Source organism: Loxodonta africana, chromosome 8, assembly GCF_030014295.1.
Source record: "Loxodonta africana isolate mLoxAfr1 chromosome 8, mLoxAfr1.hap2, whole genome shotgun sequence".
Classification (NCBI taxonomy): domain Eukaryota; kingdom Metazoa; phylum Chordata; class Mammalia; order Proboscidea; family Elephantidae; genus Loxodonta; species Loxodonta africana.
The window spans coordinates 114,999,734-115,023,193 of NC_087349.1; the positions used below are offsets into that span (position 1 = coordinate 114,999,734).

Here is a 23,460-nt window from a genome sequence, read left to right on the forward strand (position 1 = left end):
AGTTTCCAAGTGAAGTCAGTATGGTTTTAGCAAAACATTAGAAGAAAAATGTTGAGAAACATCTGAACCCAAAATGACTGCAAACTATTACCAGTACCAAACACATTGTTTGTATGTCAGTAGAAAGTAACTTAACTATTTCTTTAGCTCTGTGGTTCTCCAACTGGAATGTGCATTAGAATCCCTTGGAGGGCTTATTTAAACCCAGATTGCGCGGCTCCGCCCAGAATTTGACTGGTAGGTCTGAGATGGGCCTGAGAATTTGCATTTCTAACAAGCTCCCAGGTGCTGCTGGTGCTGCTAATATGGGGATTACCACACTCACAACCACTGGCTGAGAATGAAAAACTACAACTTATTAATGCAAATTAAGAAAAAGAAAATACATGAACATAATATCTCCTTCTATGCCTCCTGATTTTGTCTGATTCTGGTAAAACTCTATTATTAATGATACAGAACACCTTGTCCAATTTATTTAATTTTGCTAGAGGGTTGACTACAAAGCTCCTTAACTCCTATTAGGAAAAAAAAAAGAATCTGTGAATCTGTTGAGCAAAAAAAAAAAAAAAAAGGCTATTTTTTAAAGTCATAGCATGTAACTTCATTCAGTATTAGGAAAAGTTTGCAATTCCATCATTGACTTTTTATTTTAAAAATATGTAAGCATATCCAGTGAAAAGATTATAAATGAGGAAATAAGAGTTATTTGTACACAAAATACTATTTCCTGTACAAATAAGTTGGGAAAAAATTTTAACCTTGGGGTGGGGAGGGCTGGGTTTCTGTAAAAAAAATGAAAATATTTGGACTTGATGCTCTGTGACAACCTTTCCAGCCCTAAAGAATGTCTTCAGTTGGGCTGTGTTAATTCATACATGGTCTGTGTCACAAAGAAGTTGGTGCCCATTTGGCAAAGAAAATAAATTTGTTCAAGGAACTTCACAGAATCTACAGAAAAAATGACCTTTCTGTTTTTTAGTTATTAATTAACAAAGAGTTTCAAAATAGAAATTGAAGAGAGTAGATAATTAGACTGTCTGGAATGCATCCTCTAACTCATTAGATGTGTACTTGCTTGTTTCACCCTTGAGTATAAATTTTAATGAGAGACAAGGTTTTATTCCCAATAAAAGCTTCTTTAGTGTTTAGATAGGCAGATGCTGAGGGTGGTAACTGTCAGTTGATGGCTCTAGAGTAGCTTGCGGAGTTTGCTGCTGCTCAGTAGCAAAATTAATAAATACCTGAAAGAAATAATGAAATGTTAACTCGTAAGTACATTCAACATTTTGGTCTCAACTTTCATAAGGAGGGACTTTCTCTGAAAGTACTACTCAACCATTCCTAAAGCTACAAATTGTCAGTTCACACCACCCCCTCCTAAATGGCCACAAACATGAAAATCCATTGAGGACACAATGGATTTCCGGAAAAGTAATAAATCATCTGAGAATTCTCAATAGCATATACGTGGTTTTAGAAAGAAGTTGTGATTTAGTTTAACATTTCTGGTACTCTTAATAAACCAAACACTTTCTCTTCCAAAGCTCGTTATCATTGAATTAAAGTAGTCTTTGGGGAGATGGGTAAGGTAGAGAAAGGACATGATTTAACCTACTGATTGTGATCCTTAATAAACTGTAGCCCTGTTGATAATGCACCTGGACTGAAAAACATATAAAAAACCTCCTAAAACTCACCATCTTTATCACAATTTTCTTTTTAAATCAAGCAGTGATTCATTAAAAGAAATGGTCAAAAAACAATTTGGTTAATTTTAAAAATGGACAAAACTAAGTTTCATGAACATACCAAAATTAAAGCTACTGAATTATTCAAGGTACCCTACCTGTTCCAAAGTGGTTTGGTTAATGGAGTAGTGTTTGATATTCAAGAAGGTCTTATTTTTCTCTAGAACTTTGAACAAATCAGCTAAGCATCCCCATCTTTTTGGTAAATGATATTCCAATAAATTAAGACGTTGTCCCTAAAAACAAAAAATAAATATATATACATATATTATGTAGAGATTATTGATTAGCAATCATCAAACAAAATTAATCAAAATATATTTATTTCTCACATAATTTTTTTCTAACCATAGATACCAACTAGGCTTGTGAGTCCATTTTGAATATCTCCAATAAATGCTTATTGATGACAATTTATCACAAGGGATATTTTGTAAGTGACAGTCACCTGGGTTGAGTTAATGTTTTGCCTCCTTATATGCCCCTACACTGCCATGAGCATGAAAAAGACATTTTTAAGGGGGTAATATGTCCTGGGGGTGCAGTGGTTAAGAGCTCAGATGCTAAACAAAAGGTCGGGAGTTCGAATCCACCAGCTGCTCCTTAGGAACCCTGTGGGGCAGTTTACTCTGTCCTATAGGGTCTCTATGAGCAGGAGCCGACTTGAAGGCAATGGGTTTGGTTTGGGAATTACATGCCTAGAGATATTCGAGTAGAAAGTTAAAGTGGTATAAGAGAGATGTTGTGGAGGACTGAAATTCACACTGGGATTTGCGTTTGGCTCTCACCATTAGCTGAGCCACTCTGGGTAAGACATTTAACTGCTATGAGCCTCATTTTCATATATGCAAAATGAGGATAGCAATGTCTGTTTTATGTTTGTTTAGAACGGTACTCAAGTATGAATGACAGAGTGTTTTGCACAGAGTACCTCTTATATGGTAGTATTTTGCTAAATGTTTGTTCAAATAGATTAAAAACTAGTTACCTTATGGACGACAACCTATTAGAAGTTATGATAATCTAGCATCAATCACACCGCTATCCAAAAGAAGTGTATACCGCGCCTCTCCAACTGTCACGTGCATAAGTTTGCCTTGCGACCTTACTAAAATGCAGATTCTGGTTCAGTAGGTTGCAGCCTGCATGTCTAACAAGCTCCCAGGTGACACAGATGCTGGTGGTTCAAGGACCACACTTTATTTGCATCAAGGTTGTAGAAGATTCTGATCCCAAGCCTAGAGCTCTTTCTGTGAAATAATGCCACAACCTGTAAACCTGGCAGCAAATACCCCTGAGAAAGTAACTTTTGCAATTTTCCATCCTGAAAAAAATGTGCTATGCTATGGAGATGTGCCACAGGCAAGGGGGTTGATGCCTAATCACATTTTATATCTGGGTAATCCAACAAGTGGCCTAGCAGGTTCGTCATCCTCAAGAACTGTCAAGCAACATCAGCTGTTCGTGATATTTGTGGTAGGGAGGCATGGCCTATACGTTGCTATGAGGCCAATAAAATAGGCACTATTTATGATAGCATAGATTTAAAACAAGATTATACAAGTGACTTCATAGATGAAAACAAAGAAGTAATGCTGAACATTAGCATTACCTTAAACTGAATTCCTGGGAAATGGAGCTTCAAGCAGTCAGAAATAGTGTGATGTTGATGTCCTCTTTTACAGAGCCAAACCTTGACTGTATAACCATCACCAAACCTGAGAGGTGAATGAAATAAAAATATGGTTACTACTACATTGATCTAAGAAGGGTAAGTTCCAAGTCTAATCATTTTCATGTGAAGAAAAAAATAATAATAATTATTATTCCAAATCATAGAGAGATTTCAAATTTTTACAATATGATACTCAGAAATCCATCATAACCCGATTATGCAGTTTGCTATGATTTAATTTATATTGACACAGACACTGATTTATTATTATTATTTTTTTAATTAGCAAATCTGGGAATTAAGATCAATTCAATAAAAGAACAAAGGCAAAAATGCAAACTGCATATAAAGCAGTGAGTTAAAGGATGTGAGAAGCTGGACTGGAAACTAGTCTTGAAAATTAAACCCTCATCTTACTACTTCAAGGTCCATAAGTATTAGAATGTGTCTGGGGAAAGTGATAAAAAAAATGTATAAAGAATTGAGGCAGGCACTTGTTTGTCATGTAAAACAACTCTTCCCACTGTGCTGCACCTGGACAGTCCCGTGACTGGAAGAGAAGTTGGCCTGAGAGACATCATTCCTAGAGTTGTGGAGTTGTAGATTGTACTGGTGTCCAAATGACTACACATGAGGTTATATTCATAGTGTACAATAATCTCAGACATCAGTCTCCAAAGATTTATGGGACTCCCAGAAATATGTACACCTTTCCACTGCTTTATCTTAGGTGCCTAGCATGCTGTTTGTTACATAATAGTGTCCCACTAATGTGTCAATTCAATTGTGTTGAATAAAGCACAAATATGTGAACGTATCGTGACAGCATCTTTCTGTTTTGTTCACCGATGCATCTGTCCCAATGCCTAGTAGAGTGCCTGGCATATCGTAGTGAATACATTAATTAATGACACAGCAAAGTCTTACAGTCGTACTTCATTCACAAAACTTTGCCAGAGGAAAAATTGTTACACTTAAGTTAATGTTCTACAAGTAAGGTGGCTCTAATACCTTTATGGCTAAATAATTTTTTCATGTAAATCCTTCCATTGAAGACAGAAAGTACAAGATAATGTGACTTTGTTTCGATGACATGGATCACTTTTGTGAATACCCACAGAGTTCCTTCCTAGTCCCAAGTTCCATTACCCTGTCTCCTGCCTTGATGTCAAGTTGTTAGTGATCATTTCCCCTGAGGTCTGTGGTGGTCCCCACAACAGCCTGTCATCATTTTGAGTGGGCTGGCAGGTTGTTGAGAATACTGGTAAGATGTAAATGAAAGCATACAGAGGAGCACCTCCTTAAACCCTCTATTTAGCTATCTGTAAGAATTTCTGAAGACCAACAAACTAGGTTTGCACAGGAGGTGTGTATTTAGCTGTCATTCCTTTTCTGCCCATTGGTATGTTAGACGCTGTGCCGCTGATTAATATGTGTTATCTTACTCCATCTTCACCTAATGCACCAAGGTGGTTATGTATTTGCTTTACAAGTAGGTAAGAAATTGAGGCACAGATAGTTCAAGAGGTTTCTGAAATGGGAGGGGGTACAATGTTATAGGAACTTTGTAATTAGTCCCCAGAGTTCTCAGCTGTGCCTGAGCACAAAGTTGTGTCCTAGGGGTATATTTGCTAGAGATGAGCTCCTTATCTGGTGGTTATGAATGATTTGGAAGACCTGGTATAATGTAGTGTTTACACTGGAAACTGATGCCCTGAGTTTGAATTCACCGCCTCCATGTACTAGACACATGACCTGGGTGAGTCGGTTAAATTTTCTAATCTCATTTGGCACATCTAGAAAATGAGGCTAATAATAGTTTTTTCCTGATAAAGTTTTGGAGTCCCTGGGTGGTGAAAGTAGTTAATGTGTCTAGCTGCTAACCAAAAAGTTGAAGGTTCGAGTCCACTCAGAGACACCTTCTAGAAAAAGCCCAGTCTACTTCTGAAAAATCGGTACTGAAAATCCTAGAAGCAGAGTTGCCATGAGTCAGAATCAACTCTTTTTTTGTTTTTTAGTAGGTTTTTAGAGGATTAAATGAATGAATCTTTAAAAATCACTTGTTACTGCACCTGACCCTGTATGAAGGAGGGAGGGAGTGAAGAAGTGAGTAGATAGATAGACGATAGATAGATAGATAGATAGATAGATAGATAGATAGATAGATAGATAGATAGATAGATAGACAGACAGACAGACAGATAGATAGATAGATGATAGATACATAGATACAGATACATAGATAGATGATAGATAGATAGATAGATAGATAAATGATAGATAGATAGATAGATAGATAGATAGATAGATAGATAGATAGATAGATGATAGATAGATAGATGATAGATGATAGATAGATAGATAGATAGATAGATAGATAGATAGATAGATAGATAGTTAGATGATAGATAGATACATAGATAGATAGATAGATAGATAGATAGATAGATAGATAGATAGATAGATAGATAGATGATAGATGATAGATGATAGATAGATAGATACATAGATAGATAGATAGATAGATAGTTAGATGATAGATAGATAGATACATAGATAGATAGATAGATAGATAGTTAGATGATACATAGATAGATAGATAGATAGATAGATAGATGATAGATACATAGATAGAATTTAGGTTCTGCATAGGATATTGCCAAAATGGAAGAAACACTCTCTTTAGTATGAAGAAGCTCACAATTCATTGGGGGAATTAGATAAAAGTAGAAGCAGTTAGAAATTGACCTGAAGTTCTACGTGAAAAGCACCACGTCGTGCATGGACAGTGAATGGATAGCTGAGCTCACGCTTCTGTGTACGCCAGGATTCACTTTCACTACTTGCAGAAATTGGAGTCCTATGGGCATATTTTGCTTAAGGATTTTGAAAAACATCATGCCAGATTCCAATAATTGTCTAGTAAATTCTCACTCTAAGCAGGTATGCACATATTACTATATTATTTTCAAAATAAATGTTCATTGGAACTAAGACGCTAGTCCCTAGAGAAGGATATCATGCTTGGTGAGATGGAGGGGTCACAGCGAAAAAGAGGAAGACTCTTGACGAGATGCATTGGCACAGTGGCTGCAACAATGGGCTCAAACCTAAAAACGTTGTGAGGATGGTGCAGGACTGGGCAGTGTTTCATCCTATCATACATAGGGTCGCTACCAGTCGGAACTGACTTGACAGCACCTAACAACAACAAGAGATTTTCACCTTTACTTTAGAGACCCTGAAATATACACAGAAGGGAAGAGAAAATATTTTTTCAAATAGACTGGTACATGTCTCAAGGTCTCTAGAATAATCAACAAGGAATCTGGACATAAAATTTTAAGACCATGACACTTCGATTATTAAAAGAATTATTCTAGATTGTTACATCCATTTATGATGCAAGTACCTAGTTTATACCAGCTTTCCTTTCTTGTTTTTGCCTATAACCCACCCACTTAATTCAATTATCTAAATTTCCTGAAGGATTTGTTTTATTCAAGTACTTCCTATAGTCTGAAAGCTTTCAAACTAGCCAAAGAGTCATTCAATTATATATTCACTCATTGATCTAGCATTTCTTGATAATCCATTATGTTCATATCATTTGCATAGAAGGTGATTAAATAAATATAAACAACAGTATTATTTCCCATTTAAGGTGTCTATATATCTCCACCTTATGTTCTGTGAAATAGGATGTTATGTGATATCTCCGCAGGGCTTGGGGCTTCTGAGTGCTGGGGGCTGCTGTGCAGCATGTAGCCCAGGTAGCTCCTGCTGCAGATGCCTCAAGTGAGCACTGGGCCGGGTCTTGCCCAGCATGTGGCCCCAAAGCCCCTTGAGGTCATGGTAGGGAGGCTGTGTTGTTGATATTTGGCACTGGGGAACAGGATTAAGTGCCCACTCTTCCCACCAGCATGGTGGCCTGTTCTCATTGGTGGGGATTAACAGGGTGGGCTCACTGCCAAGTTGGGCTGTGGGCATCCCCCAGGGGGCACACACCTGCCCAAAGACATATACCTGGCCAGGCATTGTCCAAAGAGACACGGTGCATGACTGTACTACATTTTGTTATCACAAACATTAAATGCAATAGATGTAATAAACACTAAAATAGAAGCATGAACAAGGTACTAATGGAACAATAAATACACATTTTTGAAGAATCAGACAGTGAGAGAGTACTCTGAGAGAGCTGGAAATGGCATCTAAAACAACATTTCTGAAAATTCAATTGTGAGTAATATCAAAAGCCTTCTAAAGGTTTACATTCTTTAACATAATTATTTCACTTCTAAAAAAAAATCCTTCCAAAAACATTCAGAGTCAAAGTTTTATGACAAATATGTTGTTGCTGCTGGGTGCCATTGAATTGATTCTGACCCACATAGATCCCACGTGACAGAGCGGAACTGCTCCATTGGGTTTCCTAGACTGTAATCTTTACAGAAGCAGATTGCCAGGTCTCTCTCCTGCAGGACCGCTGGGTGAGTTCAATCTCTCAGCCTTTCAGTTAGCAGCTGAGTGCTTAACTGTTGCACCACCCAAGGCTTCTTCTACAAAGGATTTTTAATTTGAGCACAATGTCCATGTTATAATATTAAGTATAAAATGCAAAACAGGAAATTATATACTCAGAGCATGTGATGTCAACTATACAAATATACATCAAAAATGCCACTCTAAATCCATCAAAATAAAATTCTAGAATATAATCTGATCACAGGAATTAGTACAACTAGCATCTTTTTTCTTTTTCCTCTCCTATTCTTCAAAATTACAAGCATATACCACTTTTATTGTCAAAGAAAAAACTGCATGTTTTCTAAAAGAATACAAGCTCTAGTGCTAGTGTCCCATGCGGTAATTCAGTTTCTGATTTTAAAATCATTTTGGGAAGCTTTTAGTTACCTCTAAAATTAAATGCATAACACTCTTCTTGTTATCGACGCTAATCTTGGATCTCGGAATACAAAATAATTTTTTAAAATGTGTGATACTTTTGTTAAGTGTCTGCTGCAAATGGTTAATGTGCTCGGCTGCTAACTGAAAGGCTGAAGGTTTGAGTATACCCAGAGATACTGTGGAAGAAAGGCCTGGGGAACAACTTTTGGAAAATTAGCCACTGATAATCCTATGGAGCACAGTTCTCCTTTGACACGCATGGAGTCACCATGAGTCTAAGTCAACTCCATGGCAACTGATGATTGACACGTAGACCCATTTATTCCCATCCTCTGCTTCATAAGCAATGTATTTATACAGACATACACATCTACATGCCCCTCCCTAGAAATATCTGAGGATGAAATTATCTTTAAATAACCTTTGTCCTGGACCCGTTACAGAGTGAGAGCAGAAAGAAAGCTCGTGAGTAAAGCTGTCCTCAAGCATTCGTTAAAAAGCATCAGTGGCAGGATTTGGGCCGTCACTGCTTCAGGCCATATCAGTCTCTGACTCGCCTTCTGGCTTCTCCACATGCATGCCCGACTCCTCATGGGTCTGCGCCTCCACAATATACTGAATTTCAGTAAGGAAGGATGCAACCCCAGAGCTCTAAAAAGTGGGGACCAGTCCTCAGTAACTGAATTGCAAGCTTTTGTCTTTGGGATGTGTGGATGTAGTGCAGAAGGAGACAGTGGCACTGTGGGAGAGTTAGCTGACAACAGAAAGCAAACATTTACGTGAGCACTTGATGTGTGTGCTTGATGCCACTGTACTAAAAACTTTCTCACTGACACTTCAGTCCTCAAGGAGACCCAACCCTGCTAGGCAGAGGAGAAAACAAGGAGAGAGAGAGAGAACGACGGATATTAAGTCCTGTCATGGGTCCACTCTGAATGAGGCACTCAGCATGAATTATCCAATTTAATCCCCTCAACATTTTGAGATAATTTGCTCAAGATCACACAACTCAAAAGAAGTGGAGGGAGTAGCGTTGAAACACTGGTCAGTTAAATTTGAAACTCTAGTTTCAACATATCTTGCTAAACTGTGGCTTCTCAAGGTATTCTTTATATTATAAAACACTTTCACACCAATTAATTCATTTTACACTTATAATAACTTTGTGTGCTAAATAGAACAGATGACTTTTTTTTTTTTCTCCATAAAATGCAAAATTTTGAGTTACAAAGAAGTTGGGAGATTTACCCATTGTCACTAGTTTATTAACTGCAAAGTTGGGACTAACAGGAGCTTCCTACTCCAAAACCAAATTTCTTCACAGCAGGTGCCTTTATCATTCCAACTTTAGCTAAATTCAGATCAGAAAACTTTTAATCACTGCGTATGCAAATCAGAATGGTCTTAAGGATTATAGGTCCAAAGCATTAACATAAAAAGATCCTCTGACACACAACAAATGAAAAACAATGTTTGGCAGCTGGCACCAGCATTACTCCTGGGAAGGAAATTGACTTTGAAAAAAACCTTCAAAAAGCTTCCAAGTGTTAAGGCAGAATCTCAGTGGATAGGTGGCAAGGCTTTAAAATAAAAGAAAGCATGAGACACATTAGCACACATCTGTCCAAGAAGATTCCTCTCTGTGGCTAGAGGTGTCACTTTCCTAAATGACAACACCAGCCATAGATTCAGGAATTCAGACCTTAGATCAAAGTTGGCACCAGGAAAAATCAACAGAGACATCTCAGAACACAGAATGTCTGTCAGCTTCAAGATTTGCAAGTCTTTGACTCAAAAGTCAAACTCCACTTGGTCTACAAGGCATTCCATGATGCCTTTCTCTCTGGCTTCTCATCCAAGACTATCCTTCATCTAGCCACACTAGACCTTCCCTACATTTATTCCACATGTTCATTTAGTGCTCATTTGTGCAAGGCCCTATTCTGGGAGTGGAGGGCCTTGCCTCGTGAGGTTCCCTTGACCCCTCGTGTGATTTGGGTGCCCTTTCTTGTGCACCCAAGTGTGAGGTGCAGTCTTCATCAAGACAGCTGTTATGTAAGTGCTCCTTGAGGGCCAGACCCATAGGCAGCTCTACCACTGACCCTCATATCCCTGCAAGTGCCCAGTTCATCTTTGATGAGTTAATGAATGGACTATATTCCTTGGTAAGTTTTAATGTAATAGGAACAATACTTCCTTATTAATGGAACAGAAAAATATACCGAATATTTCTAAAGTTTTTCCATCATTTTTTGAATAATTAGAAGGAATCATTTTTAATCATGGGGCTATAGCCGAGTCAGTAGGATGGGAAAACAAGTGCCCTAAATGCCCTCAAAGGCATCCTGGTGGTGCAGTGGTTAAAGTGACCAACTGCTAACCAAAAAGTCAGTGGTTCAAAACCACCAGCAGCTCCTCAGGAGAAAGATGTGGCAGTCTGCTTCTGTAAAGATTTATAGTCTCGGAAACCCTATGGGGTCGCTATGAATTGGAATCAACTCTACAGCAATGGGTTTGGTTTCGGAAGTGCCCTCATCTCTATCATTACACCATTTTCACCTGCCAAACAAGCACAGGAGGCTATTTTGTTTTCACGGTGGTAAGATGATAGCTATAAAACCAGGGCTTCCAACTGGTTCATTCCGACCCCGAACTCCTGCTGAAAATTGCATTTCTAACAAATTCCCTGATGAGAATCTTCATTCGTATTATCGCATTGTCGAAGAATACTGAGTATGCTATGGACTGCCAGAACACCAGACAAATCTGTCTTGGAAGAAGAGCAGCCAGAATGCTCCTTAGAAGATGCTACTTAGAAGATGGTGAGACTACGTACCACATACTTTGGACGTGTTATTAGGAGGAATCAATCCCTAGAGAAGGACATTATGTTTGGTAAAATAGAGGATCAGCAAAAAAGAGGAAGACCTTCAACAAGATGGATTGACACAGTGGTTGCAACAAAGGGCTCAAGCATAACAACGATTGTGAGGATGGCACAGGATCAGGCAGTGTTTTGTTCTGTTGTACGTAGGGTCGCTAAGTGTCAGGACCGACTCAAAGTCACCAACCAACAACAAGTTCCCAAGAAGTTATACATAAGAATCACCTGGGGCTCTTGTTAAACTGTAGCTCTGATTCAGTATACCTGGGGTGGAAGTGCAAATTCTCAGCAGGCATCTCATTAGAAATGAAAATTCGCATCAGGGGTTCGAACCCCTCATTCTGCCTCCTGCATTTTTTCAATGTCGTTAGTACTACTGTCTCTTAACATTTTCTTTTATTTAAAAAAATAAACCTAGAATCTAGATACCTTTAAAAGCTGACAATATTACAAGAGTAATTTTCTATATTTTCCAATCTTGACAAGTAAGCATTTCTCTTTTCTTTCTTTTTTTCATTTTTAAGCAGAAAGTTGGGATATAAATGTATTTTCCATGATGTTGAAATCCTGACACCATTATTTCCACTCCAAGTAAGAGAAGGCAATGTTTGTGTGAAGCATGGAGGAATTCTCAAAAGTTCTTTATCGTTGGCATAAATTATTTACGTGATTTTCAGATTAACAGATGCATAACAAAAGCCCAGAAATGTGCAATATTTCTCCCGCATGAAAGTAAGGGTCCATAAGATACTACACAAGTAATTTTAATGAGCAAGGTGGTTGAATTTAGTTCAAACCCCACACAAACTATCTAAAAACAAAACAGAAGCAGAAACGAGTTCACTGAGTCTTATCATCCTTTACAATCCATGCACAGCCCCCACAGAATCCCAGCAAGAGAACACAGGCGCTAAAATGAAAATGCTATAGAATGGCACGTTTTCCTAATGCAAATGAACCAGAAGCCTGATAATCAAAGACTTGAGTGTCAGTCCATCCGGGTGACATATGTGCCCAAGGGGAAAGGCTTTCAGAAAGGAAAATATTTCTAGTTAGCTAAATTAATGCCCTATCACATCAGACGTCATATAGTGGCAAACGCTGGGGTTCTAACTGTTACGGTGAGTCACCAAGCTGACCCCACAGCACAGTCACCATGAGAGAAAACAGGGACAAAAATAGTCATCCTCTTCCTGATTTCTGTCCCTGAGCAGACCAGGGTAATTAAGTGAACACCATGTGGCAGAATGTCACACCAATCTACTTTCTGGCTTGATGAGTGCTGGGTAAGACCTGAGGAGGAGACACCATCATTACCACAGAGAACCTTCAGAGCCAGCACACCTGCTCAGCTGCCATCTGTGCAAAGATCACAGTTTTGTAAAGCGTTTCCATGGACGGGAGTTTTGCTATAGACGCTAAAGCAAATGCACTTTATTCTGTTTGGCCATGGTTTTAAGCTTTTTAGGGTCATGATCCTTTTGGAAGATCTGATTAAAACTCTTTTTCATTCCATTTCAGAGGGCTTACACATAAACTCTATGGACTCCAGTCATATCGCATGTATTATAGCCTTTAAAAAAAATAGTGTAATACTAAGAAAAATGAATGATTTTCTTAGCAAAGGTGAGCAATTGCTTTAAGAAGCCATCCCTCTCCCCTTGTTGAGAAAAGGCTTTGGAAAGGCAGACTCAGGGCAAAAGTCGCTGTGGCCCATTTGTGGCCAGAACTGTCCTGCTGGATACCAAGGTGAGTTATGTGTTAGCAGCTAGGGAGAGGATAGAGAAAGCAGTAGAAGAGAATGAAGGAAGGAGCCAGGAGAACAAAAAGTCTAGAGCTTTGTGATGACTTCTGCCTTTGTCCTCGCCTTTAACAAACATTAGGAAAATTACTAAATTCAAAGAACGCTTGAGACAAATCCATTTGGGAGGTATCAAAAGCAGCTGCACATCTGGACTAATCTGGCTTCCGAGACCAGAGAGCAAGTACTAGGTAGAGAAATGTAGATGAGAAGACAGGGCAGGGCTTGTGAAGGCATAATCCACCAGAAATTCACAGAATGCTTGAAACGAGGGTCTCTGAAATCTCACTAGCTTGAAATCAAACAGCTCTCCCTAAGTCTTCATGGACAGGGAAAACCCTAGTGATACCTGGGTTATGGAATTAAATTGTCAAGATGGTGAATGTTTTCTAAATATTACTCTAAATCCCTTTACCTGAATTGGTTGGAGAGACCCACCCAGTAACCAACCTTTATTTGGACTGGCCAGGGACCCCACCCAGTAACCACCTTTTACCCACATTGGCAGGAGAGCTCCAACCAGTCTAAACTTTACCTGGATTTGCTCTGGAGCCCTGCCCAATACTTAACCTTTACATGGACTAGCTGATGGGAGGCAGCTCACTCAGTAGTTAACCTTTACATGGATTGGCTCTGGGCTGCTGGTGACTGATAAAAATACCAGAACACAGAGACTTTAGATCAGGGTTCCTGATGAGGTGCTTTGGACACAAGATCCTGTACTAGAACCTTCCCAGATCAAGTAAACTTGCAATGGTGAGAGAGGCAGAAGCTGCCACAGTACCAGAAGAAGCAGGGACACAAACAGACCCAGAGACTGGCAGCAGAATGTAAAGACTGAACCTGGACCAAAAGCTGATAGGACCACCAATGATCGAAGTGATATCATTGAGTTTCCTGTTTGAAAGTTTCCTGGTAGGAGAGAACGAACATTGGTTTTTGGGTAGGGTAAGAAGATCCCCTTTCAGACATATAAGGATCTCCTTTTACACACCGAGGCCCTGTGGTGAGAACCCTCCTGAACCTCACCATTTGCATACCTTTGTTTCTGTTTATGTCCTTTATTTATCCTTCCCTGTTAATAAAGTTGTTATTGAGTTATATTGTTTCCATGAATTCTCTGTGATCATTCCAATGCATTATCAAACCTGATAGAGAAAGACTGCCATGGGGGAATGGCTAGTGTCAGAAATGGTGGAGAAGTTGGAGAAGAAGGGTATACTTGATCTCTGCCTCATAGAACCACCTGGTTCTTCGAGGTATCATTTCAGCTGACATCGAAGAAAGATTTACATATTTTACCATCTAAACACTAAGTAAAAACTAGATGACTATAACTTGATTAGCTGTAAATAATAATAATAATAATTAGGTCAGCTCTTCCGAAATACAGTGTGCTGATATGTATACTTAAGGTTACTTCCTCAGTCTAAACATTTATTTGGGATGATATCAAAAAGTCCAATCAAAAGAATGTCACTTGCCCTTATGTAATGTTATTTAATAATTCAAATATAATTTTATAAGCAATAAAATTAAAAGTATAAATGCTTACAATATTGGCCAGAGAGTGGAAGCCATAGGAGATCAGCTATAATACAAAGCTTCATAAGTAACGGACCCAGAACCTCTATATATATATGGAGCCCTGGTGGTGCAGTGGTTAAGAGCTCAGTTGCTAACCAAAAGGTTGACAGTTCAAATCTATCAGCTGCTCCTCAGAAACCCTATGGGGCAGTTCTACTCTGTCCTATAGGGTTGCTATATGTCAGAATCGACTCAATGGTACCAGTTTTTAGTGTATATATACATATGTTCAGAAATGGTTGTTAGGATGTACAGCCTATGAAGAAACATTTAAAAGAGCCTACTAAAATTAAGTAAGAACAACGAGATCCTCCAGTATTTAAAATCAGATCTGTTCCTTCATCTACCTCAGCTCATTGAGATGGAAAATCCACCCCAAACTGGTACATCTAGCTTCCAATGGGGTTTTGGGGGAGATGGGGCTTTCTTCTTGGCAGATAAAAGACATCAGTATTTTCCGTCCTGTTCCAGCTACCTATTGCTGAGGCTATGTACCAGGCAAGTGTGGCCAAGAGGTGGGGGCTCCTTTCTTCTGCCCAACACCAATTTGTGAGATAGAAGCTCTGCCATGGACACAAGCCCACTGAGATTACTGGGGTTCCAATCACCCTTTCTGCAGCTTGTAAAGCAGGTCTCATGCTGGAAAGGCTATGGCCACCTCCACTCCACTGAGTATTCGATTCCTAAAGCAGGGGTGCCATTCAGACAGAAGTGCACCATTGTTTCCATTCTTAGCTCCAGAGTTGTAGCTCAGAGACTTTGCCTAGACAGAGAAGCAGGTCGTAAGACAAATAACACAAAAGAATTGACTTCATTTGCAGCAGAGTGTGAAGTTCAAGCTTAAGGGAACTCTCAAAAAGAGTGGAGATTGTGGTAAAAGAAATCTGGGAGGACCATACATGGATCTAGTGAGGATATCTAGACTGTATGCCTAATCATTTTCAGGAGAGAACAGGGGAAATAGGTAGCTGGGTGGAGACCCCTTGGGATCAGAACACATCTCAAACACTGAACTCAGGAAGTATCATTTTGAAGGAGCCAGAATTTGACTGGATTTGTCTGTGGAGCAATTTGTGCCCTAGGGCATTGCTGAAAACCATAGAGCAATCAGCTGGCAGTTAGTGAAGTTTAACAGCTTCATTGGTCAAGGAAAAAGATAGTCAAAGAAAGTCTTGCCAAAACCACTATCATCCTAGGGTGACTACGGGCATACCCAAGGCTATGTCCCCTGAGGAGTAATATCCGAAACTTAACATTGTGAGGGGTGAGAGAAAATATATTTCACTATCATTCAACCAGTCACTAAACAAATAAAGAAGCAAATAAAAATAAGCCCTGGAGGAGGGAGGGAGGAGGGGTACCATTACCCAGTGTTGCTACAATATATTATCAAAATGGCAAGTTTCCAAAAAAAAAATTATGAGACATGCAAAGTATGTCATGGACATGGAAAGTATGACCATTACTGTGGGTGGAAAAAATTTAAAAAAACAGGCAACATGAATTGCTTGTGAGAGCAACCAGATATTGAATTTAACAAAGACTTCAAAGTAGCCATTATAAATATGTTCAAAGAAGGAAACCATTATTAAAAAAGTAAAGGAAAGTATGATGACAGTGTCACATCAAATAAAGAATATCAACAAAGAAATAGAAATTTTGAAAAAGAACCAAATGAAAAATCTGGAGTTGAAAAGTTCAATAACTGAGTTTAAAAGTAACAATTCCTGAATACTGAGTCAAAGAAGAAATAAACGTGGAAATTAGAAAATATTTTAAAGATAAATGAAAATGAAGACACAACATACCAAAACTTATGAAATGCAGATAAAGCAGAGTTTAGAGGAAAATATTTAGCTACAAATGCCTATATTAAAAATAAGAATTTCTCAGAACAAAACTATACACCTTAAAAAAAAAACAAAACCCAGTGCTGTCAAGTCCGACTCATAGGGACCCTGTAGGACAGAGTAGAACTGCCCTATAGGGTTTCCAAGAAGCGCCTGGCGGATTCGAACTGCCAACCCTTTGGTTAGCAGCCGTAGCACTTAACCACTATGCAACCAGGGTTTCCGAGCTATGTTTTACAAGAAGTATTAGGGTTTATTAAATCAAAGTTGCCACAGTGAAGCATAATAAGAATTCCTCAAAACAAAACTATATACCTTAAGACATTGGAAAAAGAAGAGCAGACTAAACACGAAAAGAAGAAAATAATATGGATTAGAGTAGATGTTGATGGAATGGTGAATAGAAAACAATAGAGAAATTCAATGAAACCAAAATCTGGTTCTTGAAAACGATCAACAAAATTGGCAAACTTTCAACTAGATTTTGACATACATATATATAGAGAGAGAGAGAGAGAAGATTCAAATTACTTGAATCAAAAGTGAAACAAAGGATATTACTACTGACCTTACAAAACTATAAATGATTTTAAGTGTCGCTATGAGTCGGAATCAACTCTAGGGCAACAGGTTTGGTTTTTGGTTTATAAGGGAATACTATGAACAAGTATATGCCAATAAATTATGTAACTTAGGCAAAATTCCTAGAGACACGTACGATGAAAACTGACTCAAGAAGGTGTTAAGAAAAAAAAAAAAAAAACTGCCATCAAGTCAATTCTGACTAATAGCAATTCTATAGGATGAAGTAGAACTTCCCCGTAGTGTTTCCAAGGAGCAGCTGGTGGATTCGAACTGATGACCTTTTCTTTAGCAGCCACCAGGGCTTCCAAGAAGATATAGACAACCTAAATAGACCAACAACAAGTAAAGAGATGAAACTAGTAGAAATTGACAAGCTGATTCTAAAATCCATATAAAATTGCAAAGGACCCACAATAGCCAAAATAATTTTGCAAAAGAAGTAGGTTAGAAGACTCAAACACTTCTTGATTATAAAACTTACTACAGAGCAACAGTGATCAAGATAGTGTGGTACTGGCATAAAGATAGACATACAGATCAATGGAATAGAATTGACAGTCTGGAAATAATCCCATACACATATGGCCAAATGATTTTCAATAAGAGTGATAGACACGGAAAGAATAGTCATTTTAACAAATGGTATTGGAACAACTAAATAATCACATGCAAAAGAATGAAGTTGGACCTCCACCTCACACACAGTCAATGTAAAAGTTTACTTAAAATGGGTCAAATGCCTAAATGTAAGAGCTAAAACTATAAAATTTTTAGAATAAAACATAGTGGTAAATCTTCATGACCTCAGATTTGGCAGTAAAGTCTTGGATATGACGCTAAAAGCATGGTCAACAAAGGAAAAAACAAGCAAATTAGACTTCATTTAAATTAAAAAACTTTTCTGCTTCAAAGAACACTCAAGTGAAGGGACATACTGGAAAAAAGTCTGGCAGTTCCTCAAATGGTTAAACATAGAGGTACCACGTGACCCAGCAAGGCCGCTTATAGGTATCTATATACTGAAAAGAAATAAAAACATACGTTCACCCAAACACTTGTACGTAACTGTTTACAGAAGCATTATTCACAATAGTCAAAACATAGAAACAACCCAAATATCCACCAAGAGATGAATGAATAAACAAAATTAGGAACATTATTTGGCCATACAAAGGAATGAAGTACTGATACACGCTACAACATGGAAGAACCTTGGAACATTATACTAAGTGAAAGCAGTCATTCCAAAAGACTTTACGTATGATTTCATTTCTAAGAAATATCACCAATGTATAAATAGATTAATGGCTGCTTATGGTTGGGGAGGCGGGATGGGAAGAGGATAAATGGGAGGGTCCAAAAACCAAACCCGTTGCCATCGAGTCGAATCCGACTCATAGTGACCCTATAGGACTGAACAGAACTGCCCTATAGAGGTTCCAAGGAGCGCCTGGTGGATTTGAACTGCTGAACTTTTGGTTAGCAGCCATGGCACTTAACCACTACACCACCAGGGTTTCCAAAAGGGTGTTTGCCTCCCTGTCAGTGAATCGAACCCTGGTCTCCTGCATGACAAGCGGGGATACTCACCACTATACTAATGAGGACTGCAAATGGGAGGGTAGAACGCTAATAATTACAGGGTACAGAGTTTCTTCTTGAGGTGACGTAAATGTTGTAAAGTTAACTGTGGAGATGGTTGCACGTATCTGTTAACTATACTAAAAATCATTGAATTTTACATTTTATTTATTTTTTTATTGGTCCTTAGGTGATAGTTTACAGCTCAAGTTAATTTCTCATTCAAAATTTTATATACATATTGTTTTGTGACATTACTTGCAATCCCCACAATGTGACAGCACATCCCCCGCCTTCCACCTCAGGTTCCCTGGGTCCATTCGACCAGTTCCTGTCCCTTCCTGCCTTCTCATCCTGCTATTGAACACAAGCTGCCCATTTGGTCTCATATATCTGATTGAACTAAGAAGCACATTCCTCACACATAATATTTTTTGTTTAATACTCCTGTCTAATTTTTGTCTAAAGAGAGGGATTCAGGAATGGTTTCAGTCCAAGGTTAACAAACTTCCAGGGACCATAGTTTTGGGGGTTCCTCCAGTCTCTTTCAGACCATTAAATCTGGCCTTCTTATGTGAATTTGAGCTCTGTTCTATGTTTTTCTCCTGCTTTGTCCAGGACTCACTGTTGCATTCTCTGTCAGGAGTCATTGGAATGGGTGAATTATATGGTATACAGATTATGTCTCAATAAAGTTATTAAGAAGCAAACCGAGATGATGGCCAAGTTTAAAGAAAAAAAAATTGTAAAATGTGCCGGGAATTGTAGTAGGTGGTAAGTGCGGCCCCAATTCTTGCTCCTGCCGGCATCCATGCAGTGTGGCCTGTAATTCTGCAGGCTCTTCCACTATGGGTGAAACTGCCGTTCTACCTTTTTTCTCTGGACTTAACCATGTGACTTGATTTGGCCAAAGGGACGTTAGCAGGTTGACCTGACCAGAGGCTTGAATCATACTTGTGCATTTGAGCCTGCTTACTGTTGTGGTCCCACCATCCGGACAGACATTTATCCCAGAAGGAGAGTGAGAGCCACACGGACCAGAGCCAGCCAACCAAGCCCCACCTAGACCACCAGATTCTACCCTGCATATTCTCAAGGATGAATGATTGTTGTTTTAAGTCAATGAGTTTTTACAAATTTGCTTTTGCAGCATTTTTGTAACCAAATTAAACTAATGCTTTTTTTATGTTTTTGATAAAATGGAACCAAAAATAAAATTTGAAACATGCTTTTTAAACATAAAACAAAGAAATGTTGAGGGTCCATACATTTTCTTTGAACACACACACACATATACACACGTATTATACACACACATACACATAATTTTAGGCTGATTGTATCCAGTGTAAAAAAGTCTTCCCCTAAACCTTAAGCTTGATTGATTTAATACCCGAAATGTCTTTCTGATCTAACAGAAATCCATTACCTTGGCTAGGCTGTGTTTTCTTGTGCTTAGGTTGTATTTACAAGCAGAATTCATAATCCCCTGGTGCACAGTTGAGTTTTAGAACGCCACACCTTTGCTGTCTGTCTTGCACATTAATTCCTGGCAGACCAGTGGGCATCACTGCTGAGTCTGGCTATCCAGCACACAAGGTGACAGGAAAATATTGCCAAGGCTGCGGCAGCAATTAGGCCTGAATCAGACACCTGATAGTTTCTGTTAATAGAGATGCCAATTATAGACAGAGTGCCGTTTCAAACAGTGGCAGAATAATGGTGAGTGATACAGACTGTTTTGAGAGAAAGCAGGCTTCTCCCTGTCTAGAGAGAAATGAGATACAGATAAAAGGCTTTATTAAAGAGGTCGATTATTGTTATTAGTGGCTGTTTATTAAACTAGACAGCCTGAATGCTCCCATGGCCTCACCTGATTCCTCTCATAGAGTTCAGTCTTAGCAACTGGGAAGATAACTATCATTAAGGAAAAGCCTACTATGTGATAGGGACTTCACATTTGCTCATTAATTCATACATTCATTTGTTTAACAAATACTTTGAACACTTGTCATATACCAGATACTCTCCCAAATGTAGGGAGACAGAAGTAAACAAAGAACAAAGGTCTATCCTCACAGAGACTACATGGTATTAGGCAGAGATAGGCACTAATCAGGTACACAAATGCTGTATTTACTCTGTCAGAGGGAGTATTAGCTTGTTTCGGTTCAGCTGTGAGTAACAGAAAACCCTAAACAACAGGGACATTAGAAAGTTTAAAGTTGGGAATCAGGCAGCCTGGAGCTTGTAAAGGCCTTCCTTCAGCTCATCCTGTCTTATCATTCTGGTCTATATGAATGTGCTTCATGAGCCAAGAGGGCTGCTTCATCTCCCTCCAACACATCTGCATTCAAGTTTAAGGAAAGAAGAAAAGAGGAGAAAAAGTGCATAACCTTCCCTGCAACTTTACATCCCAGAAGTCGCAGACATCTCTTCTTATATCTCTTTACGATGACCACATGCAGATAGTGATAGCTGGGAAATGCAGCCTTATCTCCAGGTGGCCATGCTGCCCACTAATATCCAGGGCCTCTTCTTCTGTGAATGGGGAGAATGGATACTGGATACCTCTCTGAAGAGGTGCCAGTTTAACAGAGGACTGAGGGAATGAGCCATGATTTTATCTTGGAGAAGACCTTTCAAGCAGAGGAAGGAGAAAGTTCAAAGTCCTCAGGTGGGAACACGATTGATATACACCTCCATTTCTTTTCATAATACTTTATAGCAGTCCCCTTTAGTAAAGCAAGGCTTTAGGTTGCATCCCTCATGATCTAAATACCCAGGACCAGAGGCATCCAACCTAAGTGCCCAGCAGGAGGTCTTGTGGATTAGAAATTCCCCCAGAAAATTAAATTAGAGCATCATTAATGGTGGTCATAGAACATGATGTAGAAACAAACGCAATAAAAATTACACATTGTTGGAGTGAAAACAGGCTGAGAGTATGCAGGTGCGCACATTCTCTCTCTTAATAAAATCATCTATAGCAAAGACAATTAATTCAGCGGTTAGTAGTACCCGTTGGATTATAGGATCTTTGAAACCAAAGTAAGATGCTGAAAAAATAATTCCACAGCACATCATTCCATAATTTTCCATCATGGCAGAAATCACTATATGTGCTCATGTACAAACTTCTTTCCCCATTGGTGAAGATGACACAGAATTATCTATTTAATTTTTATTATTTGGTAATGGAATCTTAATCTAAACTCTTCTGTTTATAGCTATGTTTTAAACCCAAAAAACCAAACCCAGTGCTGTCAAGTCAATTCTGACTCACAGCAACCCTACAGGACAGAGTAGACCTGCCCCATTGAGTTTCCAAGGAGTACCTGGTGGATTCGAACTGCCGACCCTTTGCTTAGCAGCAGTAACGCTTAACCACTATGCCATCAGGGTTTCCTAGCTATGTTTTACAGAAGTATTACATCAAAGTTGCCACTGTGAAGCACGAGGTGTCATAAAAGATGATACATTCATTTTCAGCTATCCACAGAGTTATAGCTGGGGAACTCAAACACTATTATAACTTCTTTCTTATTTTAGAAGACAATCTACAAAAAATCCTCCAAACTACACTTTATATTTTAAGAAAAATGGCCTTATAACATATCTATGATGACATTCTTTGAATTTGATTCCTCTTTTATTCTTGATTCCTAAAGTTTTCATGTTTTCGACTCAAGGAAAGGAAGATTCTCAGAATCTTAAGGAGTTTTCTTTACATCATTTAAAGCTTTGTTTTGTGTATAAATAAACAGCCTTTATCCTCTCTCCCCACCCAAATAACACATTAGCCTGGTGTATTTCAAATTGTAAACTTTGTACTTAAGAAGCATGCTTTATTTTCCCTCCCTGCAAGACTGTTTTTAACACTTGGACTTAAGCCTCCTGCTTACGTCCTTTCCCTAGAGAGGTGAAAAGAAAACAGGTGCAGCTCACAGCTGTTACTTCTTCCCTCCAGGTGGGTCATGAATGTGTCCATAGTATGCTGGTGAGAAAGCAGTTTCCAAGGCAATTATGATGTGCTCCAGTTGAGGCATGCAGAGGACTTGAGCATGCATTCCTAATTACTGGGATAACACACCAGTGCCCAAAGAGTTTGGTCTCGTCCATTACTGGCTATCAGGTACCTGCAAAAGTCATCTATGGTCATTTCCACTCCAACTCTCCTTTGGTCACTCAGTTTCCTTCTCTCTCTCTCACATACACAAAAAAATCACACATCACACGCAAGCTTATAAATATTTATTACATATAGGGCTATTCTATATCATGAGTGTCTTGAAATGGAAGATTAGAGGCTCTAGAATCCCTAGAGCACAGACTGCTCAAGCTAATGATATATTCTCGGCTGAGGAGGGAATTTGGTCAGAAGAATGAGCCAGAGTGCAAGTAGCTCCCCCAATATTCACTTCCCTCTGTTCCTTAGAAACATACACCTAACTTTATTTAAGTGGTGAGGTGCCCAGCTAAATAACACATTTCATAGAATTCCTAGTATCCAGAAGGGGCAATGAAACATAAGTAGAAGTTGCTGGATGAGACTTTCAGAAAACTCCTTTATGAGAGTGCAGACACTTGACATGTGCTCTTTTTGCTTTTCTCTTATTCCTCTTTGTCATTGCCCAAAAGATGTATATGATGGGTGGAACTATGGCACCCATTTTAGTACCAAGCAAATTGTAGAAACCCGAGCCACTGAACCAAAGCCAATAATCAGTTACCTCTGGATTTCTTATTACACACAAAAAATAAATATGCTTAAATCAATAGACAAAGAGCTCATAATTGATCCAGAGGAAGAGCTCAAAGGTATAAAGAAGAAA

General features: G+C 38.8%; 1 protein-coding gene across 1 annotated transcript in view; it reads right to left on the minus strand.

Annotated features, from left to right (window-relative positions):
• Positions 1–1,123: 1,123 nt before the first annotated feature.
• Positions 1,124–23,460, minus strand: part of ABCA13 (ATP binding cassette subfamily A member 13) — a 572,876-nt gene continuing 550,539 nt past the window's right edge. The window contains 3 exon segments of the mRNA XM_064290236.1: positions 1,124–1,244; positions 1,850–1,987; positions 3,364–3,469. Coding sequence (XP_064146306.1) covers positions 1,149–1,244; positions 1,850–1,987; positions 3,364–3,469 — 340 coding nt within the window. The 3' untranslated portion in view covers positions 1,124–1,148.